Source organism: Zeus faber (genome assembly GCF_960531495.2).
Source record: "Zeus faber genome assembly, chromosome: 13".
NCBI classification, from domain to species: Eukaryota; Metazoa; Chordata; class Actinopteri; order Zeiformes; family Zeidae; genus Zeus; species Zeus faber.
The window spans coordinates 16189844-16211162 of record NC_137198.1 but is presented as its reverse complement, the minus strand read 5'-3'; the positions used below and the strand labels follow the sequence as shown (position 1 = coordinate 16211162).

The window sequence follows — 21319 nt, the reverse complement described above, 5'->3', positions numbered from 1 at the left end:
GTTCTCAAACTTTATTATATAACATCACAAATTTCAAAATTCTATATTACACAGAAATGGGAATGAGAATAAATAGGGGGTTACAGCAGAGGGAAACGTTTTTGTCATAAAATTAAATGATGGAACAACCCACAAGGAACAACAGCATGTGCACCAAAGAGGACCTCAGCTGTGTGAGGAAGACATCTTGCTGCTAGTGAATGCATGTCTCTTTTTGGTGTTTTTTTTTTTTTAAACTTGCTGTTTTTTCTCTTCGTGAAATGATGGATCGGATTGGACCTCTCATCCTCAGTTGTCGTTCACAGAAGTAGCATTAGTTAAACCGTCACTTCTTTGGCCTCTCCAAGATGTTCAGGAACTTCCCTCTGGTCATTTCCCTGGCTGGAGACGAAGGCAGAACCACAAGCAAGGAAGAAGTAGAAAGGCTTAGGGCTCAGCTCCATGTCATTCTTGTATTCACGACCCATATAATATGAGAATAATATAAGAAAATAAACAACAAATGATGTCATGTCTAAAACACGGCAGTAAACTGAAGAGGATGGAACGGCAGTAAAGCGATTATTTAGGATGAGGACGAGGCTCCTATAAAAGTAAACACGCATGACAGCAGATTGTCATTCAGAAGGTGTTTTTTGGAGTGAAGTACATTGAAACTGTTAAGGTTCGTAAACGTGGTTCCTTTGTTCCTATTCCCGAGGTGCAAAATAATATCCTAGAATTTCTCTAAGCTAGGGGCCATACATCTACTGAATACCTTATCTTCCTGTAACTCTTAAGTAGTCAGTATACTTCAAACACAAAAGAACCACTGGCGGACATGCTGGACGCTGTGTCAGAGTGCCCAGTGCACGCAACGTTGGTGTTTTCACCAAGGGTAAAGTGAAGAAATGAACCGGAAGCTGAACTCTGCCCCTCAGCTAGTCAACTGTGACAATGAACAATGAACCACGGGATATTCCGACCAATTGTAGACTGGGATGACTGGCCGACTGGGGGTGCATTGGGGATGCTGCTGGCTCGCACACATGCACTCGTTCTGTCTGCTACCTGCCCTAAATGCATCTTTTCCCCCAAAAGGTTGTGTTTTCGCTGTGTGCATGCTGGTGCCTCAGGAATTTCCCTAAATGGCACGAGAACTTCCTAGCAAAGAGTTTCCTCTTCAAATCTGTGCACAAAGCTAGTGAGAGCTCACTAATGGGGAGAATACATCTAAGGTACTGTAAGAAAAGGGCTCATGTGCAATGGATAACGTTGTTTCATTAACACAGTTACTAATCCCACAGTAGCTTCTAAAGCAACTTCTTCATAAAAATATAAGGATGTACCAATGTTGCCATATTCAGATAGATTTGTCTAATGAAAATGTTATGTTACTTATTTATATACATAAAAAAAAATACTGACCTGTCCATTATATGTTCAACAAATGTCATCATCTTGGATGTCTGCTCCCACACCACTATGGTGAATTTAAGCAAACTTTTATTTAGTGGCCGAGAATAACCATGGCTGACAGCAAAAATCCTTGTATTACAGTGCACTGCTAATACAATCAAAAAACAAAGTGGACCAAGAATGGCTTAGACTTCTTGCCCAATTTGTTCATGAGAGAAAATAGAATTTCGAAAGCTAAGAAAGAAGCTTGGGAGCCTTTGTTTTCCAAATGGATGCAGCTTCCAGGAGAGCATACACTCCACTTGGCATCAATGTTTGACTCACCAGCATTAAAGGTGGTTATACTTCATGAGGCTCAATCCCTTATTGGCTCACCCTCCTTGACTTTTCCCAGATTTAGGAGCTGGTTGTGGCATTCAGAAATTCCTTTTGAATTATTCTTATCAAAACTCAAAATTAAGACTGACACACCAATTACGTTTTAGATATTGTCATAAATCGGCCGAGTGAAGAGCTACTTTTAGCAATAACATGATTCAGAGAAGAACTGATCTGTCCGATGAGAAACCTGACTCCCAACTCTGTGACGGATTCAGTTCTTTAGTAATGCAAAGCATGTATTTAATTTCTGTGATGACAAACTGTGAGGTAATTTATACAAACATCTGTTCGTTCTGGACATGGAAAACAAAATAATACGCAGGCTATCTACCAAAGAAAATGACTTGTGATTGCTGTCTTAGTGCAGTCAGCTTCCACTGCCCCTGACCTAAAAGTGTGTTTATACGTGCCTATGTATGAACCAGGATAAAAGAGAGAATAAATGACTTTGGGGCAACGAGTTAAGAAGCATAGTAGCTCACTATTCATTTACAGAGTAAATCCACTTTTGATTATGAAATGTGGCCATAAATGCCGAACACAAAAACTAAAACAGTTTCCACCACTATTAAAAAATAATAAAGAATCAATTCCATTTTGCCCTGTTGAGGGTGTTTTGATGGACTTTTCCTAACAAGAGTGGTTACTCTGTGCCAAAGAACAGCTACATAACAGAAGAGTCCCCCGCTGAAAGCATTGTGTGAAACGGGTCTAATCTGGGATGACAATTAAGAGGCTTTTCTTTCGCGGACAGACATGTGCCGTAAAGACTACAGAGATATTCCTGCGGTATCACCACAAACCCTGGAGAGGCAGCATCCAGGGTCGGTAATTGCTCTTTGTGTAGGACAATAACAGGATCAGGCTCTCAGTTCCGACACTGTTTTCAATGAGCCTCAAAGTTGGAACCACCTCAATGAATTTACCAAAACGCGACACTGCTGATTAACCTTGCACAAAAAACCCCAAAAATAAATAAAATAAATCACACAGCATAGTGAATGCCAACGTAAATGGGCCATTAGCAGACAGACGCCCGTCCGTATAAAGCCTTAAAGAAGATTGTGTTCAGTATCCAAGCAGGCCACAGTTGTCCCAGTAGAGTTAAGAAAGACTGGCGCTGCACAGGAGCTGAACCTCCTTGTTGGGGCTGACACCGGTGCTGATGAGACGCTGTCTGGCTGCGTGTTGGAGAGGAGGCCCTCCCCGCCTCCCCTGCCCCGAGCGGCTAATGAAAAAGCTGGGGCGGATAGTAATTTAGATAAGTTGCCCGGTGTGGAATGATAATGGTGCGTCTGGGCACAGGGGCCGCATCACCTTGAGGTGTCCATCATCAGTTTAAACATGATGCTAATTGGAATGGGATGAATTCATTTGGCAGTGCGCTGTCTCTTCAAATAACCCCAAACAAAGTCACCGGAGGACCCTGTGACGGACAGACGATCCCCTAGATCGCAGTCAGGCCGCCTGGATCAGGTGAGGCAAAGCAATTAAACCGGGGTGACCCTAAAATGATCAGTGAGCTGATACGATTGTATTAGAAGAGTTGGATTGGAGGCTTACATTTTTATGGTGTCTCGCTTCACTTTCTCTGCAGCCCCCCCCCCTTACCTCCTGATGAGGCCAAACAGAATATCCGGCATTGGCTCTGCCAGGCCTCCTGAGGACCTTCACTCCGGCGAGCCGCTCATTAATTACAGTTCAGTTTAGGCTCCCGCAGCTGAGACAGAAACTCATATCATTTAAATGATCTTGTTAAAGATGCCATCAAGCTGAAGCCTGTACTGAGTTTATGATGTGCTGATCTGCTCTGATAAAAAAAGGGGGAGGTTTGTCGTGACTTGTGGGTTCAAACTGTTGCCGTTGGCCAGGCAAAGTGGAGACGGCAGCAACACTGAAATATGACGTTTTTAGCCGTGACAAACGAACCCAACAGATGTCACTAACTCAGACTGGAGTGTGTTGACTCTCCGTACAAAGGAACAAATCTGGGACGACTTCAAATCCCACTTAACATCCCCTTCTACCTGCGAGACGTGAACCAAACATTGGATGCATGACGTCACAACATGCAATTAAAACGTGAGTCTGGAAGACGTGTGGGTAGGACGATCAGAAATGGGTGTTCAATGTAAATTTCTACAACGTTGAATATATATGGTCGTGTCCCTCTCGGTCAAAGCAATATGGTTTCAAAAATATAAAAATACTTTTGCTCCTTGAATCAGACCACAAAAAAAGAGAGTAAGAATAATCAGCACAATGCACTACAATGTACATAATTTATAGAAAGAAATGCGGGGAAAACACACACACACACACACACACACACACACACACACACACACACACACACACACACACACACACACACACACACACACACACACACACACACACACACACACACACACACACGAGTACATATATGTGCTTTGTCACAGGCCAAGAGAGATCAATAGTGATTAGGGAGACTTAGAGATTTGTTTAGTTGATTAGAAAGGTCAATTACTAATTTTGCACTAAGTTAATCAGCAACTTGTTAGGGCTGCCATCCATACTAAATGACACCTTATGGATTGTGGGGGCCATCTCCGTGCCTTGTTGATTTGTTCTACTCTAATTATCATTTAGCCACAAGTATCCAGAGATTTCATCAGAGGATATGATGGCGATGTGAGGAAAAAACCCCCCAAAAAACACTAAAATGCCATCCAATACACCTCTTAAGAATATTGATTTGATTGTACTGCATTATTATCCAAGTAACTTGAAGGTACATTTGGATATCAGCTTGTACACAAAGATAGCTCAGGTTATTGTCAGGCAAACTGGCCAGTATTGGCAGGATAAAGGAGGACTCCCCGGTGATGGCAGCAGCAGCAGCAGCAGCAGCAGCAGCAGCAGCAGCAGCAGCAGCAGCAGCAGCAGCAGCTTATGCTGTCTGAGGATTCTGACTTCCGATCCCGCAGCTATGTCTGCCCGGTAATCTCCTTTCTTTCGATTTTGGTTTGATTAACCTATATCTGGACGCACAGCTAAATATACCTGATGGCTATTTAAAATGCTGTCTTTTTTTTTTTTATTAAATTAAAAATTGCAATCACCTAGGCTTCCATCGTAGGAAACTCTGTGGTGAATCATTGTAATGCTTTGCCACGTTCTTTATCCTCCATGCTGGAAAATTATTTTCACTTGCGCAAATCCCAGGTGGCCTGAATGCAGATGCAAAGGAAATGCTCCGGTGTTACATCTTACTTTACTCCCGTTAGCTGTGAGTGATCTGGGTGTCATTGTCACCGCCCACGCCCCAGCCCAAGCCCCCCCCTTGTGTATAAAATGAGAGTAATCATCACCGAGCCACCCTTCTCCCCACCCTCCCTGCCGCCAGCCCGTCTCTATGGAAAGACGCTGGACCCCGGTTAGCCCCAAAGACAGACGACCACCTGGGTTAACTGGAGTCCTGGACCCCGGCCCTGGCTGCCCCAATTCACTTTCATTAAGAGTCAAGAGGACTTATCTGACCCCCGCTGCCCATCGCGGAGTGCCACTCTGGCTATTACAGCCTGTAAGCTTTATTTAATGGATTTAACATCCACTCTCACCGCCCTCCTCCCCCGGGAAAGAGGGGATGACACATAGACACATATGGAAACACCAACCAGTGCGCGCACAGAGACGTCACACACACACACACACACACACACACACACACACACAGACACACACACACACACACACACACACACACACACACACACACACACACACACACACACACACACAGACACACACACACACACACACACACACACACACCCACCCACCCTTTCCAGACACCAACGCTTTGCAACACATACACCTGACGCTCATGTTTGTGTTCAAAATTCAATTACCCACTTATTGATACTTCACAGGGATATTTAAGATGCAGACACGAGCTATGATTTCCCAAGGGGGCCACTGCTTCCTCTTTATGTCCCACCGAGAGACCCCCCCACCCCCCTCCTCTCCCTCCCCTCCACTCCAATGCATTCTGTGCCTGGCTGACACACTCACACACACACAGACACACACACACACACACACACACACACATACACAGACACACACACACACACACACAAACAAACACATCTGCACCTCTCCACCCATGCCCCAGCCTATGCCTGTTCAAGAGGTGTCCTTATTAATAGGCAATCAGTCAAAATTCATTCATTAAAAAGCCTAAAAGGTTTTACACCCTCACTATGATTAGCTAGGAAAGAAAATCCAATGAATTCCTAATGCCTTTATGGAAATGAAGTGTCATTTCCTATCTGCTCAGGAAGGCAGCAGACAGGCAGATCTGGGAAGGGGTGTGTGTGTGTGTGTGTGTGTGTGTGTGTGTGTGCGCCTGTGTATGTGTGTATAGCTCTGCCTTGCTCTCGTTTACATAGCTCTGACACTGATTCTGCCCAAGATACAGATAGGCCCTAACAGCTGCAGCTGCAACCTGCTGCAATGCTTGGACGTACTCATATAATTTGGTTGCAAAATGTGCGTGCAAGTGTTTAGGAATTTCTAAACAACCAGGAACAACGAATACAATCAGTGCCATTCTTACAAAAGGCTTTGCCATTTTCCAAAGGCTGTCATTTGGTATAATCTACAAACACCACCTGAATCAAATTAAGTAAAACAAGTTGTATCCAGTGCAATGTTCCTGTATTTCACATATGTGTCACATTATCAAGCTTCATCTATCCAATCACAAAAAGGAAATCCATTCATGCTGCACAAAAAAATAAATCAAAAACACTGATTTAAACACACTCAAACAACTCTTTGCTTTTTCACTTTCACCGCACACCAATTCGGGTGCCACCATCGCTGAGACTTGCCCAGACACGGCCATTCATCTCCACTATGATACCATAAAGTCGCAGTGGAGAGGACGGCAGAGAGGGAGGAGAGCCATGGAGGAGGATGAGAGGAGGAAGGTTAGAAGTGCGGGTGAGGCCCCCCCCCCCCACCCCCCGATCCCCGTTCCTCATTCAACGTGCTGTCAGTGCAGGCACTTCATAACTACCCGCCCCGCGGTCAGCCCGCCCTGATGGATTGATGGAGGCACATTAGCACCACTGGAGCCCAGTGAATGCAATCATATTCAGTGTTGCTGCGGTCCTAATAGGCCTGTGATTGATCCTAGGGATGAGGAGGAGGAGGCGGTGAATTCAAGCCCATTAGGAGCTGTCAGGGCAGGCGACCTTCATGCTCACCTTCACTCAGGCAAGCCACACTAAGGGTCAGCTCGGGTCCACACTGACTGGTGTCCGTGTCGAGCAAAAGGTGCTCGAGGGGGGACCAGATGAGGGGGGACCAGAGACAACAGGTGGCCCAACGACGCAACTTTCTGCGCTGAGCTCCTTCACCTTCAGTATCAGTTAAATAAAATCTCAGTGTTCTTTATACCCATTCATTATAGATCCAGATGAGATAGCAACAAAGCTAACAAGTTAGCCTCACACAGTAGAACAGAAAACCTTGTGTAGGTGATAGAGGCCTCCTTCCGGACAAGAACGTGTCTTCAGGATTCAGTTTAGTGTTTGTTCCACGGGTCACAGGTGTTCCAAGTCTGCCCACAGCCTTGAGCCCACAAGTGTGATGGAGCAGCACCACTGCCTCTACCAGCCGTGTTAACAGTCGTCCCTATGCCTGAGGCCCTTTCAGCACGTCCCAGAGGAACACTCAGCTTTCAATTACCTCCAATAACAGCACTTATCAGAAATCCTTAGTTTTCTCGGGGGAGATATGGCTTGATGCTCACACTCAGTGGCCCACGACAGGGGCATTCATCACTGGGCGGCGCAGCAGCTGGGGTCTGGGGAAGAGGCACGCGTCAAAGCCCTTTGGGACTGGACCGGGCCAGCGTCACACAACCAGGACCGTGGGTGTCGGAGTGGGGGTGTGATCCCACGAGATAAAGAGTGTGCCACCAACCCACACAAGCACACATGTGGCTTTCTCCAAGCTAGGAGTATGCGTGTGTTGCACACATGGCGTTGTCTTTATGCATCTTTCTTCAAGCTGATGCATAAAATTGCTTCGGAACGGGTTTAGAGAAAGCACAAGCAGCCTTGGCCACTGCGGTGAGGCGTCTGAGTTTTTGCTGCCTGATTGTGCTCTGTCCCATTAACCAGCTCTATCTTTAATGGTCCACATGCGGTGGGGGAGGGGCAGTAAATCCTGTCCTTGTGCCCTCACTCCGCTGTGCCTCTGCGGCGACTCGTTTACGGGTACTGAGGAGCACACAAACATGATGAAAAAGTAGCTGAGATTTACAAGGCCTCCCCTGACAGGCGGGAAAAGGAGAAAATTAAACCAGAGAGCATTAAACAGGCACCCATTACGGGGCTGCTCCGAGACCAATAATAACCATCATTGTGTCCCGTCATCCTGGGGTACATGACATGATTGCAAAGCCTGTAGTCCTCCCCGCGTGACAGCTAACATCTTTATACCAGCCAGATGATGTGCTTCACAGGCCTCACGGAAGACCTAGCGGTGAGACGCTTTGATCAAACTAAATGTGGTAGACTACACAAATAAGTGATGGAATCCACTTTTACAGACACCTCCTTTGGAGAGGTGACATACATAAACACTACATACCTGCAATTTGAATAAATTAATGTTTTCCTTTCCATATTGCTTTTTGTTAATACAAATATGCTTTGAGGTTAAAGTTCAACAATTTTGGGGGGTGATCAGTCATACGTATCCTCAATCAGATTTGCGTGCTCGCACTGTGTAGACAAAGCGCTGCAAAGCAAACAAAATAAGATCCTAAAAAAACAGGTAGATTATAGCAGGATATAAACTCATTTAAACAAAGTTATAGTGATGTCTAAATCATGCATGTATTGGGTTTTCTTCCCTTTCTAATAGACACTCTACAAAAAAACAGACATTGTCTCCCTTTACCTCTAATTTAATGGCTGGCTTGAATCATAATGATAATAAAAAAGATCCCATTCACAAATCTCTCCATTTTTTTTTAAAGCCTTGAAAAATCACGTTTGGCATAATCCGCTCCTGAAAGAGCCTACTTTAATCATCCTATCTTTATGGCATTTTACAAAGCGCTGAGATAATCTTAAGGCAAACTGTGAAGGTTGGCATCCTTTACAACCTGTTCACCACGTTTCACGTTTCTCAGACACAAATAAACCGGATTTATAAATGGTACCGACAGAGACCACTTTGCCCTCTGTCTGTAAAACTACAGTTTGTCGAGCTGTAGCTTTAGAACGGTTCATAGAAATTAAATTATATCATATTTGTTTCTATCTAACATTGAAAAAATATATATCGGCAGTTTATCTCAAATTGAGCACTGAACTGCATAACTGGAAAGCGATTGTGCAAGTCCAACAATAACCTGGATGCTAGGTTCAAATAAAGGCGAATAGTGGGAATATTAGGTTTATTATTCCACTGTGTACACCCCATCCATGGAAAGGTGATTTTGTGTTTTTTCCCCACTAGCAAACTAAGTACCCATTTTCTCTTAGAAAATATGAGCACTTAGCTTCATCTCTCTAATCCACACTCTACAAGGATTATGACAATGGAGGTCCTAGGCAATGGATTAAACACGAGATTTTGCATTTGGCCTCTTGCTGACATTCTCTTGTTTCCGCTTTCCACACAAGACTGCCCTAAATATGTGAAAAAAAACATGAATGGATGAAGCCCTTTTATTTTTTGCGATACTTTCCAAAGTAGCTGACAGCTGATTTTGTTGATTTCAAAAAGCACAATAATTATGCTGTGTTGAGATTAATAAAGGTATAGGACCACCGAGTTACCTTGTCTGAGGATTAGTTTTTCTATTGAGACATCACCAGAAGATGTAAGAATCAACCAGCAAACACACATTTTACCAAGCCAAGTGGCTCCACCCTGTGGTCAATTGAGGACTGACATACTCAATGCTGGTGATTAAGGATATAAGTGTATTATTCTGTTTACAAGCATATTATATGCTGCAAAAGAAAAAAAATCTGTCTGATTTTTTGTATTTTACTTTCTAATTAACAACTCATTTTACATTCGTGATTTTCATTACATGTATATTGTGATTAGTAATGTGATCGGCTAGGTATACGTTTTCAGTTTGTTAAAATAAAAATATAAATTTAGGAACGTAACGTTTAGGAACTGGTATAGGATATTTATAAACAATGCCCATTCCCAGTACTGTGTAGTTCACACATGGTGTACGTGTACTCACACTCCTCTAAGCCCAGCTGGTAGGCCAGGTTCTGTAGGCCTTTGACTTTCTCCATCAGGTTGACCATCGTGAGACTACCCAGCTCTATAAAAATAAAAATAAAAATCATAATTCATCACATGCCAGAACAAAGATTTCAAACTATGTGACATAACATTACCACTCCTTTGACAATAGCCTGTTGTACTTTATAGTATCTTTCTAGGAAAACCTCTTTAAATACTTTACCTTTCAACATTTCAATGTCCTCACTCTCAAGTTCGGCCATCCACTTAGGAGGTGAATCACTGATTGGCTGTGATATCGGACAGAAAAATGTTAATATATAGAACCACTGTTTTTCTGATTATTTTATCCCTAGCCAATTAATTGATAGCTTGTTTAATATCTCCCTTTTCAACTTATTCTTAATATAAGCAACTCACATTCTTACAAGACGCAGCAAATTCTGCAACTCCAGGCACTGTGTGAGACATTGTAAGATTAAAATGGCTGATCATACAACAGCTGAGAGACAAAAAAACAAAAAAACAAAAAAAAAAACAATAAACCAGCATAATATAACTTCCAGTATAGAAAGGTACTTACATTGCTCTGGCCATAAGTCTGGTGAGGCTCTGTCCAGCTTCTCAAAACTCAAAAGAGAGGTTTCAAAATCATCACCTATTAAGACAATCGTACACAAGGAGGGTTAGTGTTAAAAACCAATATAAACATATGATAATGAATAAATGATTGCCTTGTGTCGATTACACATATTTTAGTATTTTTACCGTTTATTGTGCGTAATATCGGGTGCGTTGCAATGACATTTCACTGCATATATGTATGAACGTATGTGATAAATAAACCTCTTGAATCTTGAATCATTATTGGCAATGCATATTTTTGTTGTTTCTCTTTACCACTAGCAAGTTATTGAGATTCATTAGGCGTAAGGATAAAGGATATCAAGGTTGTAGTGTATCCAAATGCATCAAATCGGCTGTGCTTGAGCAGAGGTACCGAACAACATCATGTGTCACAGTGCAGGTCAAAACAAGTGTCACGGGATAGGATATATGTTTGACCATTTTCCAACCCAGACCCACATTTAAGCACAGTGAGAATCTGCAGCAGAGCGGTAAGTTTCCCGATAATAAGGCGCTTGGGGAGGTTGCGCTGCGTGGGAAGTTACAAATGATGGGAACCGACATTTTAATTAGGACTTGGTTAAAAAATAGCGGAAAAATCCTTTACGCCGAAATGTGAATGGAGCAGTTTTTGTTTGGTATGAATTTTAAGGCTTGCTTTGGGGTTTGTTAACAAAAAAAAAAAAAAGATTAAAAAGTACCTACAACTAATCTGCCAAACGAATGTTTCGGAATACAACATTAGTTAAATGAAAGGTTTTGCTGCATGTTTGCCTTTGCAGTAGTATTGCGTTGTTCTGCTTGGCTGAAGGATGAAGGACGTTTGATATTACATAACACAACATCAATAACGATGCACAATCACAATGTAATACGTGCCATTTGCCTTTTTGTAAGTTCACATTTACATATCATTGAAAATACTAATATAGTGATACATATGAACAATAGAACAACTCGCAATTAACAATTATTATTATCATTAACTATTCATTTATTAACTATATATATATATATATATATAGAAAACAATATAGAATGTCACATACACATAACATGTACATATACTGTGTGTACAATAAATGACAACAACCAGTGTTAAGACCTTTGATAGTTCTAAACTGAATATTGCCTTAACTTAAAGTGTGTGTGTATGTGTGTGTGTGTGTGTGTGTGTGTGTGTCTGTGTGTGTGTGTGTCTGTGTGTGTGTGTGTGTGTGTGTGTCTGTGTGTGTGTGTGTGTGTGTGTGTGTACTGTACGTTGCCTCCCTTTGAACTGACAAAACACTGGCTACTGTCGGCTTTAGCCAACCCTAAAAACATCTTTAAACACTACAAAATAGCCCCGGCGACGTGTCTATCCCTCGTCCCAGACGTTCGGCCACCGAAACGTACGAATTGTCACCGGTTCTCGGCGGCCAACGCAGCCCAAATGTCAATTTATACGCAGCGCAGCGGCGTAAGGATTTAGAATTTACCTCCATTTGGAGACGCCATCTTCAGCACGGACACGTGACCCGCGGCGGCCAATGGGAGGCGAGCTCGGCGCCGCTCACGTGTGCCCGCGCTGCAGTACCCGAAGCCACCTGTGAGCGGCGGCAGCGCGGCCCCGTTTCGCACGGGAATCCGCCCTTTGGCCGCTGATCCCGGCGGGCGCGCACCCATCGAGGGCCCCAAGTAATTCGCCTCATTCGGTCCGTGAAGGCGCCTTTTAATGTGAGACCGCAAGGATGACTGAGTTCATGATTGGTTTTCTCTGGCCATGGTTAATGTCTCACAAAAGATTGTTAAAAAAAATTATATATATATATATATATATATATATATATATATATATATATATATCGAATTTGATGCATTTTTTTTTTTACCCTTTCCTTCCTCTGAGCGATCTCAGGGATTATCACTTTTAAATGCAATCACAATAGCATAGTCTCAAATATGATACATTAAATAGACAAAATGATACGCAGTGTATAGGAAACCACAGATCTCATATTATATTTAAGTTTTAAGTTTATTTTAGTTTAAGGACACATTCACTTCACACCGACATTTGTTTGGAGTCTCTTTGCATCTAAGTCCAAATATAATACAAAAATAGGCAGCACTAAAATCTAGATCTTCAAATACATAATCGGGACAGTCTCAGTCTATAGAAGTTTCACAGATAGTGTTAAAAAAATAAAGAAGAGAGAAACACACACCCCCCCCACAATTTCTAATAACACGTTGCCCTCTTATCTACCCCTAAACCAGCCACCACCGTCAAGATGCAGTGCATCTTTGAAGCATTGCAACACACAGTTGTTCATAGCCCCTTGACACACACACACACACACACACACACACACACACACACACACACACACACACACACACACACACACACACACACACACACACACACACACACACACACACACACACACACACCAGGCACTTTATTTCATTATTGCAAAAGTCAACAATGTAACACACTATTAAGGTGGGTGGGTGATAAATGTGCTAGGTGTTCAATATGAATTTACTGAGAATACCATATCCGTTATTGTTGTGTTGCACTGTTTTCATGCCTGTCTTGTTTAATTTCACACATGAACTAAAGTAAAATCACACACACTTCTCAAATAGAATGAAGACGTTACATCTTTTCTGTAAACACTATGACGAAAAAAAATGTGCAGAGATGAAAGTCCTTGAGGTTTTAAATACAATAGTGTCCCTAAAATTGGCTAAAACTCCCATGTATTCATCCACTTCAGGCCAGCCATGGTGCTGGCGGGGTTGTGAGCCAGAGGGCCCGTCATGCCGTACGACATCGGGCAAAACAGGTAGAAACTGGAACGGTTTAAGAACACACAGGATTAATCACGACGGGGAGAATAAAGCAGAAGGAAGAGGAACACAACTGCCTTTTCTATGTCACTTATAACGTGTGTGTGTCACCTGTAAAGGATGCTGAGATAAAGAACGATCTCTCCGAGTCTCTGCATCCAGGCGCAATACGGAGGACGGAGCAACAGATCAGAACTCTGAAGCAGGACATCCAATGTGATTCCTGAGGCCGAGAGAAAAGAACATCCTCAGCCAAAACAACACAATGACACTCCAGTCTGCGGGTGACGTGAGTTTAGGTGATGAGAACCTGTTAGCATGCAGCTGAACAGCATGGCAGGGAAGTAGTGGTGGTAATAAAGGATGCGACCCATAAAGTAGAAAGGCATGTAATGCAGCAGCCATCCCAGGAGCAGCAGCCCTCCTCTCATCAGCACCCAGCAGTGCTCTGAAACACAGAACAAAAAGAACACGTGGTATAAAAATTTTGATTTTGAGACCAGGGCTGTCATGATGTTGAGATTTTGGTTGACAATTGTCAACCAAAATCTGCCAAGATTTTTGACTAATTGCAATTAATTGAATTGTCTCCTTTTTATGCCACTATACATGTCTACTTTATTGCAGAAGAATTACCCATTGACAATGAATCAAAAAATTCAAGTAGACTGTTAATTTGCTTCAATTCAAATGAAGGAAGACGCACCAAAAGCCTCTTTATTGCGACATTTGGTAAGATAATACGGTAACATATGATTGTGAAATTGAATGATCTTATAAAACAATCAGCTCAAATAATTGGGACCAGACGATTACGTAATAATCTGAGCAGCTCTGTTCGATACAGAGCTGCTCTCAAAACAGGAGTCTTTAAAAACTCTGTTAATTTGATAAAATGAATAAGTGGGCGTCATGAGTTTTCCTACCAGTTCTCCTTTGGCCGAGCTTCAAACCTCTCTGAAGGGATAGGGAGGCTACCGCCGCCATCAACAGGTACAACCCCAAACACGCCAGGTTTAGCCACCAGATCACCTGAGGATGAATTATTTAGCCATATCTATTCAGCCACGAGGCACAGAATGAGAGGAAGGAAGCCCTGTTCACTTACTGGGTTTCCAAGTAAGTACACACGATACTCGGTCTCGTTTGCTCCTGAAAACCTTAATCCCTTCAACAGGGACAGGAACAAAAAGAACGTTCACAGTGAGTGATGCATGTAATTAAGGTAACGATTGACCAAAGTCAGTTAAGGTTTATACCACAAATATAAGATTCACCTGATAGTTGATGGGCCAGTGCCACGGTTTGGATGTCATTTCGTTTTCTTTGGGCTTCATGCCACTGTTACTCTAGAAAGAAAGACAGCACCATGGCCTTTTAGAATCGTCAACTTTTCATGAAGGCGAACTTGACATTTTGTCATTTTTCTTTACCTTGATCATGACTATGTGGGACTCCAGTAAGATCTCCAGGAAATTGGGCTTTATCACTGAAAGGCTAATATTGGGTACTGTGAATGGATAGATAGGAAAGAAACAAATGCACAGGTCAGTGATATAACAAGTGGTATACATTAAATGAGAGGCTAGAAGAATGGCCACAAGGCATATAGGCTTCATACATTTAGGATTGATGAGATCTTCAATGCTCCATTGAGAGTTTGGAGTCTCCTTCAGGTAGGGACTACAGGTCACCTCCACCTGTTCAAAGCCCCTTAACAGAAGAAACACACACACACACACACACACACACTTAACATTCTGCAAATTGAATGAAAAATTGGTTGATCAAAGAAAAATTTAAATAAAACACTCCTTACCACTTGGGAAGATTCTTTCCAGTTGAGTAAAGCACACAACCAGTAACTTTGTGCAGGAATCGCACCTTGCTGCGTACCACCTTCACAGGGTCACCCTTCTGACCTCCACACACCTCCACCTGCCACAGGTCATTGGTGTCGCCAGTGCCATTCTGACAAAAGTTTGGAGAGAAGAAGTGGTACACAAACTCAAGACCCGGATATATTAAGTTTGTTTTGTATAAGACAATGCGCAATTCCAACTGTTGACAGTATTTTAAATGGGGTACTCACAGAGCCATAACCTGTAACCTGGAAGTGCTTTTTGGTCATGGGAGCTTGGTGGGGGTGGCTGTGAAGGTTACGGGTTGTCCTGACAGGTACAGGAAAGTATTTTAAAGGGGACCTATTATGCTTTTCCCTATTTTCTGTCGCACGCGCGCACACACACACACACACACACACACACACACACACACACACACACACACACACACACACACACACACACACACACACACACACACACACACACACACACACACACACACACACACACACACACACACACAATTGCTTGTTAACACAAATAGCCAATCAGCCAATCACATGGCAGCACTCATTGCATTTAGGCATGTAGACATGGTGAGGATGGCTTGCAGAAGTTCAAACCGAGCATCCGAATGAGGAAGAAAGGGGATTTAAGTGACTTTGAACGTGGCATGGTTGTTGGTGCCAGACAGGCTGGTCTGAGTTTTTCAGAAACTGCTGACCGACTGGGATTTTCATGCACAACCATCTCTAGGGTTTACAGAGAATGGTCCGAAAAAGAGAAAATATACAGTGAGCGGCAGTTGTGTGGACGAAAATGCCTTGATGTCAGAGGTGAATGGGCAGACTGGTTTGAGACGATAAAAAGGCAACAGTAACTCAAATAATCACTCGTTACAACCAAGGTATGCAGAATACCATCTCTGAACACACAACACGTGGAAGGAACCTTGAAGCAGATGGGCTACAGCAGCAGAAGACCACACCGGGTGCCACTCCTGTCAGCTAAGAACAGGAAAGTGAGGCTACAATTGGCACAAGCTCACCAAAAATAGGCAATAGCAGATTGGAAAAACGTTGCCTGGTCTGATGAGTCTCCATTTCAGCTGCGACATACAGATGGTAGGCTCAGAATTTGGCGTAAACAACATGAAAGCATGGATCCATCCTGCCTTGTATCAAGGGTTCAGGCTGGTGGTGGTGTAATGGTGTGGGGGATATTTCTTGGGCACATTTTGGGCCCCTTAGTACCAACTGAGCATGGTTTAAACGCCACAGCATACCTGAGTATTGTTGCTGACCATGTCCATCCCTTTATGAGCACAGTGTACCCACTTCTGATGGCTTCTTCCAGCAGGATAATACATGTCACAAAGCTAAAATCATCTCAAACCAGTTTCTTGAACATGACAATGAGTTCACTGTACTCCAATGGCCTCCACAGTCACCAGATCTCAATCCAATAGAGCTGGGATGTAGTGGAACGACAGATTTGCATCATGGAACTTGAACTTGGATGTGCAGCCGACAAATCTGCAGCAAATGCGTGATGCTATCATGTTAATATGGACCAAAATCTCTGAGGAATGTTTCCAACACCTTGTTGAATCTATGCCACCAAGAATTAAGGCAGTTCTGAAGGCGCAAGGGTCCAACCCAGTACCAGCAAGGTGTACCTAATAGAGTGGCCGGTGAGCGCACACACACACGCACGCTCATCTATAGGCTCAAACTAGGTGAAATCAGTGAACGTTTACAGAGGGTACACCCCTCAGCAGGCTCCCAGAAGTTGCCCAATCAGAATAAAGTGGGTTTTTAGGGAGGGGGGCCTGAAAGAGACAGGTGCTAAAACGGCTTGTTTCACCAGAGGCTGTATTCAGGGGCTGTGTAAAGGGCAAGTATAAGATAAATAATGTATTTTCTGAACTGTGAATCATGCAAAACCACTCGAGTGGAGTCCCTGAACAATAATATAGAGAGTGGAAATTAGCCCAATAGGTCCCAATTAAAGAGCAAATATGTAATGTTTCCAAAGTATGACCAATACATAGGTCCTTTGTGTGACATGATATTTACTCTTTGTGCTCCAATCGAATAACGTCACCATGGCGGACAAGGTCAGGCTCCTCAGGTTGCGCTAAATATAAAAAGCAGAAGGATAAAACATTTTGTAATTTAAATTGTAAAGCAACTACATTTGTATAGCGTTTCTATAGCCACTGTGCCCAGTTAATTCAATCCTGCATTATGTTCAGTTGTTCTTTGCAACTCTTGATCTTGTCTTAAAAGTCAATTTTCTTACCATTTTGGTGGTCCTCTCTATGGATGAGCCAAACGTTGTTGTGATCCTTATGGAAATAGGTTGTCACCTGTGTAGGGACACAGATGAGTTAATTGAGGACACAGTTATCTGCTTGGAAGGGATCAGCGCTTCATTTTTTATTAGGTTTATATTCCAAAGAAGAACCTGCTGCTGTTTCGGTCCCACTCCTTCTGGGTACAGTTGCCAGTGAGAGTGCAGGTAGCCTCCACCAATGCGGTGGTTCTTGACTGTGATAATAGATCCATACGCCAAGTCTGGGAGCAAAACAGACATATTTCAGTCTGCAACAGATGAAATATTATAACTTTCAAAGAATCCGTAACCTGCTCACGTTCCGGCATGGCCGCGTTGTGCAGGTTGTTTCCTATGAGACGAGACTGGAAGGCTGAACTGAAGAAGCCGTCTCCTGTGCCGCTGGTGAAAGACAACAGTCATGAGCACACACAACAATGTAGCAGACACAAACTCAAAGTATTTTGTGAACGGTGCAGTCCCACTGGAACGTGAAACACAAACCACCACGCTCACCTTTTGCTCAGTACAACAAAGTGGATTGTGAATATTGTCACATAAAGAAACAGCGGAAGCAGGATGAGCCCGAACACACGGGCCAGGCAATGCTTTGCAACATCCACCTGATGGAGATGTGAGAGAGCCACATTATCAAGTGTATGGTGGAACTCATAAAATGTTTCAAATTATAAATAATGAAAAAAAAAAAAATTGCAATACCAGTGAGAGGTCAAGGTCCCCCAGGAGTCTCCATAGGTCGCAGGCTGTGTTCAGCCCCACCAGCACGATGACAAACAGCCCCACAAACTTCACCCCCACAGCCCCGGCAAGGTTTACACCCGTCAGTGCCAGCCACAGCCACCAAGATGCAGAAAAAGGCCTGAAAAACAAAAGTCAGCCATCTGCTCAGGTATAGATAGACAATTTGAGGAGTCATTGTACAGCGTCACAAAGAATCTGCACATGCTTCACTTGACGAAAAGGCTCTTACATGAATACACATTTAGAAACCTCCCTTTTAAATCAAAAGCCACATGGAGGTTATGCTGCTACTACCTTAATCGTGAGCCTACACAATAACAAGAACAACAAACAGGTGTAAGTCAAACCACACAAATACACTGGAACAAGAGCCCAACAGAGACAAAGAGAGACTGAAGATACTGCTGCCGAGAGTGCATAAGGTTCTCAATACAGGTTCTGGGGACCGATGGGGGTCCTTCGAGAGATACCAGTGGTCCTTAACAAAATGATTCATAGTTAAAAACCACCATTATTTAAAGTCAAAGAAGTTAGCACCATTATAGAATGTACAATCATTTTCACTATTTTGATGATAGTGTCACTGTTATCTCCCCAGATTATAGTATCTACAGGTATGGAAGTTTGGACCTAATCATATCCAACAATAAAAAATATTTGCCGATTCAAATGGGGAGTGGTTGGTGAAGAAGGTTGAGAATCAGTGACAATTAAAATGAGACTGGTTATGAAGACGTCCTACCTGTATCTCTGATTGTTGAACTTGGCCATGCTCAACACTGCTCCCATGATAAAGAACATGAGGATGGGATCCAGCAGTATGTACTGGGAAATGGTGATGGAGCCAGTATCTGTCAAGCAAGCTTAGTTTCAGTTTTAATGAGAATTGGTGATATTGTTTTAGTCTTGTTAGTTCAATTATTTCTGGTTAGTTGTGAGATCAAACACTCACCAAATATCAGTACGGCAGCAGTGAAGAGAGCGGCGGTGGGGGACTGAGACAGCTCCAGCACAGTGAGGTAAGCAAAGACTGGGAGGCAGGAGCCCAGTGCGGCACAAAACTAAAGAGCGGACCAGGAAAAAAAGTATCAGTGGATATTTTATATTCATTTTTAATAATGCCATACAGCCTGGGCATAAATAATATAGATATGTTTGTGACAGAGACAAGAAGCGTACTGCTCTCATCCCCCAGTAGTTGTGGTCTTCAAATTTGTGTCCTGGCTTTATGAAGGGAAAGGTGCCATTATAGCCCGTCATATAACCAACGAGACCTATCAGCATCTGGAACAGAGATAACGCGGGGTAAACACATGTCTGGATTTCTGTGGTGTACAATGCCATTTTGTATGGTGTTTCTCCTCGGGTGTGCTCCTTGGGGCACCTGACTTACTTTCCCAAGAGGAGGGTGGACATCAAAGAAGAAGTTTCTGTGCATGTAGTAGTTTGCCATCTTCCCAAAGTGTGTCTCGTCCCAGCTGAAACATGAAGAACTGGCGTATCAACACACACACACACACACACACACACACAAATCCATGTGTTATCACTGGTAAACATACCTGAAACAAGTACTTACCATACATGAGGGGGTTCCATGAGCTTGTAAAAACGCGTGGAAAAGGAAAGCACCAGCACCAGCGAAAAGAGGACTGGATTTGGAGATGGGGACTGAATATCGGAAGGCCAGCATTCCTCGTCTGCACAATCAGATGTCCCATTTGAAGACTCTCTATCGCTCTCTGCGGAGTCACCATCGTTTCTCGATTCAGCCTCTGGTGAAGGACTGGGCGAAGTAGGGAGTCCTGGCTCTGAATGTGGAACTGAAGCGTCTTCTCCACCGCTCCACTGGGATGTGTAGTCCTCCTTCTCTCTCCTCTTTCTATTTTGGATGTTCATCTTCAACTATGAACCAAGGCGGTGATATGTTCAGATTATTTTGATGAAAAGGACCCGATATGATGTGCTTTCCCCGACGGGCGCTCAGAGCATTGGCGTGATTGCTTGTGCTCCTCTGTATGCATCAAGTTGCTGGCGGCGGGGTCCGCCTTTCACAAGAACGCAAAGCTCGCACCCAGCAAACTGGGGCAACTGGAAAGACACTGCTGGAAGCCAACGAAATGTCAACCGCCTTCCCCAACCCTGGTTTGACTGCGTCTCACTGGACTGTCACTAGACAGATCTGGAGGAACTGGAAAGCAGCCTCCAAAACAGGCGTTTTGTTGTCCATCTTTCGCAATAAGTATCCTAGCTAGCTATCTAGCTGGCATAGAACCCACTACCGACCGCCTTCTACCACCTTCAATAAAATAGTGCGCGTATGAAGCAGGTACACACATGTTGACACTACGTTCCACGAAGAAAACGTTTCAAACTACATTGCGGCCGCAGCGACGTGAGCCGGCGCGTCTCCTCGGCGCTATGCGCGCACGCGAAAGGGATTCTGGGACGTGTAGTCTCTACCGTCGTCTGCGGCCACCGCAGAGGGGGGGGGGGGGGGGCGTGTACTCGATTTCCCACGATCCTTCTGGGTTTATTTTTTATTTTTTTTTACTTCCGCCCTCGGTTAGCCAATCACAATCCCGGCAAAAGAAGCCGAAGAACCTCCCGCCGCTTGCCGCCTGACGCTTGCCAAGTGCCGGGGCTTGGGAGTGTGGGCGTCACCGCACAGAACCGGAGGAGCTGGAAAGACACCGTTGGCAGCCAAGTAAACGTCCGCCGCTTGCCCAACCCTGGCTAATGACTGCCATTTACTCAACCGCCGCTACACGGAACTGGAAGGACTGGCAGGACTGGCAAAGCAGACCCCGAAGCGGGCGTCTCGTTGTCCATCTTTGGAAACAAGT

General features: G+C 43.7%; 2 protein-coding genes across 2 annotated transcripts; both read right to left on the bottom strand.

Annotated features, from left to right (window-relative positions):
• On the bottom strand, nt 1-12186 carry lin52 (lin-52 DREAM MuvB core complex component; the record flags this gene model as incomplete). Its single annotated transcript, XM_080012145.1, has 6 exons — nt 1-381; nt 10058-10141; nt 10286-10352; nt 10483-10520; nt 10646-10720; nt 12168-12186. 6 exons carry the CDS (start codon nt 12184-12186, stop codon nt 326-328), a joined length of 339 nt encoding a protein of 112 aa, XP_079868271.1. The 3' UTR covers nt 1-325.
• A 507-nt stretch (nt 12187-12693) lies between these two features.
• On the bottom strand, nt 12694-20825 carry pomt2 (protein-O-mannosyltransferase 2). The gene is made up of 21 exons (XM_080011887.1): nt 20053-20825; nt 19867-19951; nt 19653-19757; nt 19426-19534; nt 19216-19324; nt 18432-18591; nt 18228-18334; nt 18031-18113; nt 17844-17953; nt 17679-17745; nt 17453-17513; nt 15620-15698; nt 15347-15498; nt 15149-15240; nt 14961-15037; nt 14805-14876; nt 14636-14695; nt 14454-14559; nt 13838-13975; nt 13639-13750; nt 12694-13530 (listed from the first exon to the last, which is right to left on the bottom strand). The coding sequence occupies exons 1-21, from the start codon at nt 20370-20372 to the stop codon at nt 13425-13427; spliced, it is 2310 nt and encodes a 769-aa protein (XP_079868013.1). The 5' UTR covers nt 20373-20825; the 3' UTR covers nt 12694-13424.
• Between the last annotated feature and the right edge of the window lie 494 nt (nt 20826-21319).

Excerpts from the sequence above, each read along its gene's own strand:
- pomt2 (XM_080011887.1), bottom strand. The coding sequence starts at position 20,372 with ATGAACATCCAAAATAGAAAGAGGAGAGAGAAGGAGGACTACACATCC. Across the intron at positions 19,535-19,652 it reads ACTACTGGGGGATGAGAGCA|TTTTGTGCCGCACTGGGCTC; the intron begins GTACGCTTCTTG and ends TCCGCTCTTTAG. Across the intron at positions 17,746-17,843 it reads TGGGACCGAAACAGCAGCAG|GTGACAACCTATTTCCATAA; the intron begins GTTCTTCTTTGG and ends GTCCCTACACAG.